The sequence below is a fragment of the Diorhabda carinulata genome, chromosome 12 (genome assembly GCF_026250575.1).
Source record: "Diorhabda carinulata isolate Delta chromosome 12, icDioCari1.1, whole genome shotgun sequence".
In the NCBI taxonomy this organism is placed as follows: domain Eukaryota; kingdom Metazoa; phylum Arthropoda; class Insecta; order Coleoptera; family Chrysomelidae; genus Diorhabda; species Diorhabda carinulata.
The window spans coordinates 4,644,712-4,656,944 of record NC_079471.1 but is presented as its reverse complement, the minus strand read 5'-3'; the positions used below and the strand labels follow the sequence as shown (position 1 = coordinate 4,656,944).

Here is a 12,233-nt window from a genome sequence, read left to right as displayed (position 1 = left end):
CTTAAATCCGCTAGAACCACAACCAATCAGAAACTTTTTGTAATTTGTTCAAATTAAATATCAACACAATCGTTTTTGTATTGTTATGCTGGCGTCACAAAAGAAATCGAAAACATCTATAAACCACAAGGTCAAATACCTCGAATACGAAAGAATTTGTAATAAGACGTTGATGTATCTTCATCCGCAGAAGATACTGAGTATTTTCTACCGACTATAAACCAACAAAAAAAAATAAGTAGTGGCCGTAGGTGGAACCAATTGTAATGAATTAGTATAGAACCGTATGTACTAACTTATTCCAAAATAAGTGTTTTAGCAGACAAAGAATCCTAATTAGACTAAAAACGTTTCAGATTGATTAACTTGGAAAGCGAAAATGAATAATATACAGATAATTACAAGTTTAAACAGTTAATTAAGTATAGCGCAAGGAGCTGAATTGTGTATTTTTGGTCCAAAATGCAAGCTCTCCATACCTCTAGGAACATCACACACAATTTTTCAAGTAGAGTTGCTAGTAATAAACAAATGTGCTCAAGACTATTTGGATAGAAACCTCTACACCCTCTCATATAGCCATGAGGCCTTAAAGGTCCTGAAACCTATTGAGAGCACGTCCAAACTAGTGTGGTAGTGTAAAGTACTAGCTAACATAAAAAAGATAACCCTAATATGGCTTCCAGGTCATCAGGGATAACTAGGAAATGAAGAAGCAGACAGCGTTACCAAACAAGGGGCAACGATTCCACACCTTGGATCAGAATCCTACTGTGACCTCACAAGATGCCAGATCAATAACGAACTGAACGAATAGTTAAAGAAACAGATGGAGTCTTACTGGAGAAACACTCCAGGTCTAAGACAATCCAAAAGATTCATAACCGTATCAACCATGAAGTTTGAAGAACTTCTCGTGATAACCTGAAACGACATGAATCTGGTGATCACTCTGCGAACAAGTCATGGAAACGGCTACTCTACTTTATGACTATAGGAGCTAGTTCTAATAATTAGTTGAAATATCCGCTATTCATTGTCATGCTAACTTTCGTACAGAGTGATCCAATTACTAACAAATAGTTGAAAAAATAATAAGAGTGGACGTTTTAAATTTTTATATCAAATATATATCATCAACTTTCATCTTTGGATGTTTTCATAACAAAGTTTCCATTCTACAACTTAAGATACTATGAATTTCTAATGTGTTATTTTTCAAAAAATTTACACTTCAACTTTTACCCTATATAATTTCTACAAATATAAAATTGGATGAATGAAATCTAAATATTAAGTACTATACACTTTTGATTTGATTGTAATAAAGCAATCGGTAATTATACACTTTCGCGATCACCTGGTTTTTTGGCTCTAGAAAATCGAAAAATGGATGGATTTTAATGATCTTGGTCTCAAAATGTTCCATTTTACGGCGGATTTATAAAAAAAAATACGAAAATTAAAAAAAATAAATATTTTTTACAGTTTCATGACTTTAAATGCAAAAAAAAATTACTTTCTACATATAATCCTTCGTAACTGTTTCTGACGTCGTGGAATCAAATTCGTATATTTTTTTTCGCAATTTACATAAAAAAATGAATATTTTGAAAAAAAAATTTCAAAAAAGTTAATTTTTTTTACGATTTAAAACAGTAAAACTATGAGAAATTTTCATTCCAGCTATTTCTACTAATTTTTTTTATAAATTCGCCGTAAAATGGAACATTTTGAGACCAAGATCATTAAAATCCATCCATTTTTCGATTTTCTAGAGCCAAAAAACCAGGTGACCGTGAAAGTGTATAATTACCAAGCAATCGATATTTCAAAAACCTTTGTACATAATTTCATCACAATCAAAAATTCGATTTTCATACCAAAGTATGAAATTAGTTAAGATTTGATTGTCAACAACTTTGTAAAATTTTTAAATACTTAAAAAAAAATTAACCCATACGATTCAGTTTCCATATTATATTGTATTTTGTGTTTATTATAGATTCTGACAGTATTAGTAGTGTCAAACTGTTTCGAAACATGACGATTACCCAAAACCCACGAAGAAATGTTTATATGTGAAAAGGAAAAACTGACGTACAAACGATACGCCTATGTCTCAAATAAATATTAAGACGATGAATTCCTACACAGCTGCATAAACTATCTTCATTATTATAAAAGGGAAATGACCTTACCGAATTGAACGGGTCAAGTAACTTGATAACTTGATTTTAAATTGTATTCTTCTTTAATTGGACTTTGTACAAAAAGAAAAACTTAAATGCAATCTTGATAAGAACTTTAACATCTGCTTCTCGTCCATAATTGCAAGAATACAATTAATTTTAATTGATTTACAATAAAGTATTACGGAATTTTTCAAAAAATTAGAATTATTTGCATCCGAAATAAATCCGGTCGTGAGGAATTCTAATCCATCGAGCAGAAATGTAGATTTAGGGTCAGCATAGATTAGTTAAGTTGAAAGCTGTAAGTCGACTTTGCTTTGACATATATCTATTGGGGACTGTTTACTGCTCAGATAGCTTACAAAATGAGCTAGGGGTTATCTGGTTTAGCTCTTTTAGTTTTAAGAAACTCGACAAAACTGCAAACCCGATCTATAGCTTCGCCGACGATAATACCATGGTGTTGTCGTTAAAATTAGCCGCCCCAATAAACTCTTCTACCACCTATTGAAAACATTATTATACATAACATATTAATAATTTAATTCGTCTTTGTTTGAATCCAGTCAGTAGAATAAGACAAAAATCTCATCGGTTGTTTCAAACACGAGGTTTTATTCAGTAGTGATCAATTTGTTAATTGCCGTGAACTCACAGATTAGTTTAGTATACTCATGCTAGGTTTGACTCATGTTAGAATAGTTAAGGCCACTTTACTATTTGATATACAGGGTTAGGTTAGGTTATAAGGCATATTATGACATATGACAACCTATCAACATTAGATATGAGGAATTTATCACACATTTCAGTGAATTTCTAAAGCAGTTGATTTGAAAATAAGAAGTTAATTGTCGCGATTCTGATGAAAATATAGGGAAAATAAAAAGATATGTTAAACTTGGTTTTAATTAGCATTGGGATCATTTAAAAGAGTCTAACGTGCTTTTTAAAATTAACTTACACACTGGAAATGCAAAATGAAACATAAAATAAATCGAAATACATTCAACCTCTCTCTTCGAATCTAAAACATAAAAATTTAGTTTCTGTGAAACCACGCGATTACATACACTTGATTCGATAAATTAATAAATAGTATAATCCGTTCGCGTTTATAGAAAGTATAGAGATTCTTATCTTCCTTCGGTGTATATCATTCGAATTAGGTTAACCGTCATTTTCACAATAATAATTGTAATAATAAATTATGATTGCTGCTATATAGGGAGCGGGAGGTTATTGATGATTATCCATACTAGCCCGTTTCTAAGAAATCCAGCTAGATCAGTTATTCTCTTTTTATGTAATTGTTATATACTTTTACTTGTACTTTTAATTTCATTTTAGTTTATAATCAGTTACACAATCAAATATTTTAACTTGGAAGGTCATAAATTTGTATTATTAGTTTCATACTCCATCTTCTTGTGTCATTAGGACTTACGAATTCAGTTCCAACGAAAATATCATCAGAATATCATCAAAGCCCTCACCCCAAATGAAATGTTTTCTTCATCTTCTCTGCCACAACGTTTTCAATGACAGGAATGGTGTCCAAATGTTTTCCTCTTAGAACATTTTCAGTCATTGGAGTCTGAGGTTCTGTGGTGCCAAATGTAGGAACTAGACGTATATGTACAGTTAGGAATCAAAAACAACAAATGTTAATTCGTTTAATTTTTCGTTTCATATCGTTTTAGAATCCTGTAACCTGTTGAAATAGTTTATCCAACAGTTGCAACCTTTATCTGTTCCTTAATTTAGTTTTAGCAAGCCATTTGAGCCACATTGAAACACCATACTTTTAGAACCCAGCCATAGGAAGTACGACTTTATTGAAAAAACAACCCAATCCAATCCTATATCGAATCAAGGGAATCGGATACTAAAATGATCCCATGTAATGAGAAATATCTATTTCTCTATCGTTTCAGTGCCGTTTTGTGAAATTGTTTTTAGTTATTTCAAATACATAAAAAGTCCCATGAAAGATCCGTTTATCTCATTCGTAAAGCATCTGAAATGCTTTTTAAGTATCTGTATATGATATTTTAAGTTTGAACATTTTCATCTACTTTTGAGATCTCGTAGCTGGTCGCTCTGAAATGATTCATTACCATTTTTGAATCGCTCATAATCAGTCTTCAAATTGACTAAATTATTATCGTAGATATTGAGTGATTTTTGGCACTTTTTCCATCTTGTAACAAAACTTAATGTTGTGCTTCGTTTTAACTAAAAGTATTAAAAACATTTTGATATTAAAGCCGTTATAGCAGTGACGGATTCAAACTTGTTACTGCTTGTCTTAATTTCTTGAGCGTACGAGATATACTATTGGAATAGATTGTTGATATGAATTTACATCTCGTAGATTAAATTTCAAAATATCATTTTAATGATAAAGAGATATTTTTTTATTATAATTGGCTTTACCTAACACGCATCTAACCTTATGAGCATTATCAGAATTTCTCAAAATGATTTTTCAATCGAAAAATGTTCAGCAGGAAACACTTAATTTACATTTTCAATTTAAAAGTAAATAACCTTGAAACAAGCAGGTGGTTGCTTACTTTTCTGGTTATTTTTCTCATTTCGAACTAATTAATTGTTTTAAATTCACTCAGAAATATATAGGAGGTTTACACAAAGTTAATTAGTACAATTTCCTGATTTTCATATTATTTTATTATGAAATGAAAGTAATGTGGAAAGAAAGTAAGAGTAAATGAGTAATAGAAACCAGTACCGGATTAGGCCAACGAGGAGCTTGCAACAAATTCGGCCAAAGAGCCCTTGGTTTGCTTCGGGTTCTCAACTCGGACCGGCACCATTCTTTGGAATAAACTCCCTATATTTCTATTAAAAATCAATTTGATTTTTAGGAAACTGAGTAGTAGAATCGTTCAGATTTATATAATTTTAAATATTTTTATGTTTCAAAATTAGTTTCTTCATTAATTTTTATTGATAGATAAAATTTGAAACAAAAAAGACTTTAGATTTAGTTAGTTGCTTGGGGTTAAACCATGATAAGTAACAAGAAACTTTGGCTACCCTTTTTATTGGCCAATCGTGTAACAATAATATAGTGGAATGTAAACTGATGCAACTAAAGTATAATGCTAACAAACTAACAGTGTGAATCAAACATATAACCTTAGCAACCTTATTCTGCCAGCAAGTTTTTGATATTCCCGTTTGATATTCAAATATTAAGAACTATAATAGTTCCTAATATATAATGCAACCGTACTTTCAAATAGTTTTCTTCTATTGTTAACTTTATTAGATTCACTTTGTGATGATGGAAAAACAATTTTGAAGGATAAAAAAAGGAATAAAACCATAAGAAAGAAACTTTTTTTGGATTTAATACGAGATAATTTAGAGATAACTCTTTCAATGTCAATTTCTTCGAGCGAACTATATTCATTCAGTCGTTCTTGTATTCCTTAATTCATTTTTTATGCTTTTTGATATTGGAAAAGTTCATAAAATTGCGGAGACTCTTCTTTGTCGCTATCAATAACAGTAGCCACATCTGTTCTCAGCAGCAGCGCGAACTAAATCATCTATGTAAACACTGACCATTATTGCGGGTTTTTCCAAAATCTCTTTTGATGCTTGTGATTTTAGCTGTCGAAACATTCCAAAAACCCTGGTAATTTTGCTTTCAAACGTTTAGTTAAAACAGACTTTACGTTATCAATAATGACAATAACCACCTCAACTTCTAAACGTTTTCCAACTGTTTGAATTTCCACTAAGTCATCGAGTGTAGTAGAGCTGCTGAAATGGTCGTACTTTACATTTTGCTTGATTCGTCTTGTTGCTTGTATTCTTTACAGCCGGCAATATCTCAAAATGTGGATCGCGTTGCTTGGACGTGGCTAAATAATGATTTAAATTTCTTCAATTTCTCATTTCCTAGCCCTTTTGATGTATTGATGCATCTAAATGTTCTTAATTTTAGATATCTTCTTTGTAAAAAAAAATTATTAAAGAAAACTAATTTTAAAACAGAAGAAACCTAAAATGTGTTAATAACGATTTAAAAAGCGCGTATCCCGTATTAAGGTCTTATGGGGCGTGCAAGATGTTTTACGGTTATCAAAATTTTCTTTAACTGTCTGAGACAGGCATTGGAGCGCGGGGACCCCCAATTAACAGGACTTTTAGCATTTGCTATGTGGCTAATCCGGCACTGATGAAACATACCATCAGATATTTAGATCGTGCGCCGTCAGCCGTTGCAAAATCTTTCTAAAAAATAAACGAGTGAAAACAAAAAAAGACAGAAAATTGAATAAAGTGAAATTGTATAATTATTACGTATATACTGGAGAAACAAATGGACATAGAAGTTTTTTAACAAATCCGTTGTTGCTGCAATTAAAAACAGTGATAAAACTTGTTATTTATTGTTCAAGTGTAATATATTAATGGGGAAACAACTGGTTTACCATAACTAGATGTAATCAATTATAATCTGTATTGTTCATACGAAAGAATTCATTTCAAAATTTATACCATGTAAATACTTGCAAATGAAAATAAACACATCATTTGGGATATTATAAATTATATTACCTTGTGCTTGTTAGTCAAATCCATTGCAACATAATTCAGTACAGTACAGTCCAATTCAATCGAAAGGTAAACGCGTATAAGAGAAATTATTTTCTGGAATGCCCTGAAGATTCTTATTATGTTGGTTAACATCCCAAATGCCCACACAATGTAATTAATCATTTTCTTCATTATCGATGTGATTCCCACAATTCACTTCACTCTACCACTTTCAAATGTTCGTAATGCTAATTTTCAGTCTCGATTTTGCTCCTTCCTTCTTTTCTTCTCTTCACAGCGAAGTTTCCACAACACCTCAGCAACGAACATGCTGCCCAGATAGTATCCGTTGACAACATCCGTCTCTACTACTCCTATTTCAGTTTTCCAGGTACCACGAAGCATATTGAAGCGCGGACATATAAAGAATACACGCACCGTACTTTCGTTTGTTCCTGCACAGGTTGGCCGTTCCGGGATCCTCATGTTTGAACGTTTGAAGGTATTTTCTGATGCAACCATGTTCTGAGAGCATTTAGATCATTTAGTAATTTATCTCTACGTGAGGGCGGTTAAGGCAAGTGTCGACTCGCGGAATAAGTTGATGGGTTCATCTTCCCATAAAGTTTACCAACGACCTTTGCCGTTTCTTCCCTAATCTCTCCCTAACTGTTCTTCGCTTAGTGCGGTAGATCTTCTCTGCCAGTGAAGAGATCTTCTTAAAACTACCACAAATATCTATGCCAAGGAACTACACGATGATGCTGATGGTTTTAATAAGAAAAACTAATCTAAATTAAGAGAAAAAAAATTGATCGTAATGGATAAGTATATAATTTGAGACGCATTAAAAATTGGAACATATATCAATTTTTCATGTTAAATGGGTCAGAGGGAGAGCGAAGGGTTCAGCCCTTTTATAAAGCCAGTCTTTTGGAACGTCATTAATTTACTGGAATCTGACATAGAAATAAGCACAGAAATTGATAAAATAATGATTGATTTGTAAACAAAGCTTCAAAACAGATCAGTTTGTAATATATCTTCGATGGATTTATTAAAGCAGTTGACTGAATCGCGAAAGATAAATTTTATAACAAGTTTTTACAACAATGGAAATACATATTACTAAGCAATGAAAACTTGGAGAGTGAACGACATTGAAAAACATTTTTTGATTACAAGAAAGTTCGAATATTGTCTAATACCTTGAAACGTTGAGTTATGGTTGGAATTTCGCGTAAATTTCTTCGCGAAGTAGACAGAACTGAATTATCCGAAAAAACTTCTTTTTTTCCATTTTTGTGTTTAATGCTCCGTGCGAAGAACTATTAAAATGAATATTTCTTCAGTAAAAGCAGAATTCCAAATACTTACATTCGATTTTTGATATAAAATTTTCTCATAAAATTGTGGTTAAAAATTTCATGCTAGTAGTTTCTTTCAAAACTGGTTATTTTAAAAGTTGACTGACTACTTTACATTTAAGTATTAAACTTATTTATTCATTACAATCGTTTATAAATTAAGATAAACAAATTTTGGTGGTGAATCAACCGCTTGAAGAGAAACAAATTCTATCAGATAAAATTTCAACTTCATAGAACAGAGCAATATTTCAAATAAATCAAACTGCTCTTTCAATATACCTTCTTTAATACTCAAACGACAATCTCTTAATTTTGTTTCAGGAAAACGTTTTATTGAAACAACGAGGCAGCAGCTCCATTAAAGTTATAGATTTCGGAAGCTCCTGTTATTCGAACCAAAGGGTCTATACTTATATACAATCCAGATTCTATAGATCGCCAGAAGTTATTCTGGGATTAACATACGGTACTGCCATTGATATGTGGAGTTTAGGTAAGAGCGATAACCATAATTTAGAAAACTGATTTATAATTTATCGTTATTTTCAATGTTTATGAGTAAAAAGGTTCTGGTGAAATGCCCATGACGTTCGTATGTATTTTTGACAAACATATAATTAATAGAATTATAAAAAAAAAACAAAAAAAAAAGTGCATAATCGATTTTCATAATGTTCTCCATTAAACTAGACACCAAGACTCATAATTACACTGTTCGAAGTGCGTTTCTATAACTAAGTTATCGTCTTCAGAGATTGAAGGTAAATTCCATATGACATGCAATTTCCAACGTTCCTTGTTAATCGATTAGAGCTTATTTGACCTTATCTATCTAAAATAACTCATAGAAGACAATATGGGCACTATAAGGTGGTATGTAATACCTTTTTTGCAAAAAATTCTTGCGTTTCGTAATTGTGGTACGTACAAGATACATTCGGTTCACATACGAAAAATGTGTGTCTTCAGCTGCTCCAGGACGTTGGGATAGAACTACCCAGCTACTTTTTTTGGCCGACAGGAACATATTTACAATGGGTATCGGAAAAAACGATGAAAACTACCATCAGTGGCGACTTGGACATCTTTGCTTTGTTGCACTTTCTTTCCCACTGATGATTTTGTTCACGGCTCTTGGGGACTTGGGAATGCAGTACAACAAGCAGATCTCTTGTTTTGTTTTTGTTAACATCTGTCAAAACTGATTAATCGCAAGTTGTTTGTAATGTGAAGCATTCGTTTTGATGGTACTAAAATTGTTTTTTATTAAAAACACAAGTTATCGACTTTAGAGTCGAAGTAAAATGAAAAAAAAAAGGAATTGGTTTGTAAGACAGATGTAGACGAAGTTATGCAGTGTTATCAATTCTCGAGTTATGATTAATTCAGCCCTTCAGTATTTATTATTAACTTTTTTCTTGTTGCGATTAGAAATTTTCGTTTTATTGCACGCGATTAACCCTTCTCATTAACTGTCTATTTTATAGGTTGCATTCTAGCTGAACTCTACACAGGATATCCATTATTTCCTGGAGAAAATGAAATCGAACAACTTGCCTGTCTGATGGAAGTTTTAGGACCACCACCTGACGATCTGATCTACGTTGCTACAAGAAGAAGACTATTTTTTGGTAAATTTCTCTAATTAAACCATTGAATATACTTTTTGAATGATCTAACTAATATTAGATTTTACTTTGGAGATCATATATAACAGATATAGTAATCCTTGAGAAAAGTATAAATATTTTATATCACATAAGAGAAATATCTGTAAGTTCTAGAAAGATCATGACTAAATATTTTGATATTTGATATTTAAAATATTTTGATTTTTATTTTGAGATGAATGTTTCAATTTATGTTACAGATTCTCGTGGAAATCCACGTTGTACAACAAATTCCAAAGGCAGGAAACGAAAGCCCGGTTCGAAAAACTTGGCAATGGTTTTGAGATGTAACGATCCGATGTTCATCGATTTAATATCCAAATGTCTAGAGTAAGTTGTTAAATATTTAAACATCTTCACTATATACAGGCAATTCAGGCAAATATCAAGGTTTTTCCTCTAACTTAACTTGATAATAAATTATATAAGGCTTCGGTTTTTTGTGATTTCGCTAATACCTTCGATCATGAAGTTCTGCTTAACAAACTAGAGTATTATGGTGTTTCTTTAAAATGATCTTGAATGTAAAAATAACTGGTACGAGCTAATGGTAAAGTTTTCGATAATTTACCAGTTGCCAGTGGTGTAACTCAGGGCTCAGTTTTTGGTCCAATTTTTTTTTTTTGGTATTCATTAATGATGTCACAGTTTTACGAATTAGATAAACAAGCTTTACATTCTACCATGGGCAAAGATCTCATTACTATTAAGTCCTGGGCTGACGCAAACGGGTTCTGTTTGAGCACTGAGAAAACTTTAGTTCGATCAAGTTTCTTGGTCTACATATTGATGGTGCCTTTCAATATTCTGTTCATGTAGAGACGTTGACGAAAAAATTATCCTCTGCTTGTTTAGTCATTAAATCTGTGTCTAATCAGCTCGATTCTCGTACTGCTTTAACAACTACTCGTTCGAATCGCATCTTGGCTATCGTTTCTCTTTCTGGAGGTCTTGTAGTGTGTATTTCTTCGAATCTATCTTCAAATTACGGAAAAAGACCTATTCGCTACATTTATGGTTCAAATAGTTGCGAATTCTATTTTAAAGAATACAAAATTACAACTCTTCCCGCTCTTTTCAAGTTAGAATCCGTTTGTTAGTTTTGCAAACACTTTCACAGCCCAATTGGAAGACCCACTCATAGTTATCCTACTAGAAGAAAAAAATTGGATGTTTACTTAATAATACCCACCTCTGATCTGGTAAAAAATTCCGTCACTTTCAATGTCAAAAATATTATTCAATCAACTACCTACACAAGTAAAAGTGGCAAAAACATTTCTACTTGAAATTTTAGAAAAATAAAGTGTAGAGTTTGTGAAATTGGGGCTTGTAGAGTTGGAAAATTGGCTCAATTTTTTGAAACTGTCAGCCAAATTGGTTTCGTTTTTGCCACATTTTAAATGAAAATGTTTTTGGTAGAATCTTTTTGTATATATTAATGGTGCTAATTTTCCCAATACTTCTTTATTTATTGAGAAGTTTTATAAATCGATTTAAGAAAGGATTTACAATACACCACATCACAAGTCACAAGAAACTATCGTCAAATTCAATGAATTTAACTTCGTATTATTTTCTTAGCCACCATTTTATCCAGATCTGACTCCCAATGACTAATTATAGTATTCAGACCTAATAAAAGCTCAATAGGAAATATCAATCAAATGAGGAAGCCATAACTAATATAGAAGCATAAGAAAAAGCATTACTCGAAATTTGGTTGTAAACATTGATTTGATTTCTAGACCTGGACGTGCTGATTGATGTGTTTGACTCATGATTTTCGTATTTTTAATGATACCATCCAAAATCAGTTTTATGATGAAATAATTTGAATTTAATTTACACATTCGATTCCATCCTGCCTCTTTGCGATTATCATATCGATACGATCTCGAAGGAGGACAACAGAGTGAAAAATAATCACTTGTATTATATTTAACTAACAATGAAATGCATCGAGTCCAACCTACCGATAGATAATAGGAGTGTTCGAAATTTATTAGACGTATATTCTCGGGATTGTACGGCACGTCTACCAACGTATTATATTTATACCGGGCTATTAGTTCTACACTAGTCGGTTTAAGTTCATTCATGTTTCATTTTATTGCCATCTTGATGAAAATAACAGTAGATATAATTTCTTGAACTTTGCCGTTGTCAAGAATATGATCTGAACTCGAAATGTGTAATAATATTTCTATTTTTATGAGCTAATAAAATAAATAAAACTTATTATTGTGACGTACAAGTATTCATTTCGCACACACAGAGGTGTCACTGATTAAGAGCTAAAAATCGAATCTTTGTTGTTTGCTTATTTATACAGTGTATTTATAAAGTAACGTAATTTGCTCCTATTTAGATTTCTGTGAGGTTTACATTGAAAAGAAGTATACTTGGTGCATCTTACT

At 31.8% G+C, this 12,233-nt stretch overlaps 1 protein-coding gene across 4 annotated transcripts in view; it reads left to right on the top strand.

Annotated features, from left to right (window-relative positions):
* Positions 1-12,233, top strand: part of LOC130899944 (dual specificity tyrosine-phosphorylation-regulated kinase 2) — a 178,564-nt gene that overhangs the window by 153,635 nt on the left and 12,696 nt on the right. For all 4 annotated transcript variants that reach the window (XM_057810146.1, XM_057810145.1, XM_057810142.1 and 1 more), the window contains exons 8-10: positions 8,465-8,636; positions 9,631-9,774; positions 10,014-10,143. In XM_057810146.1, coding sequence (XP_057666129.1) covers positions 8,465-8,636; positions 9,631-9,774; positions 10,014-10,143 — 446 coding nt within the window. The remainder of the gene's footprint in view (positions 1-8,464; positions 8,637-9,630; positions 9,775-10,013; positions 10,144-12,233) is intronic.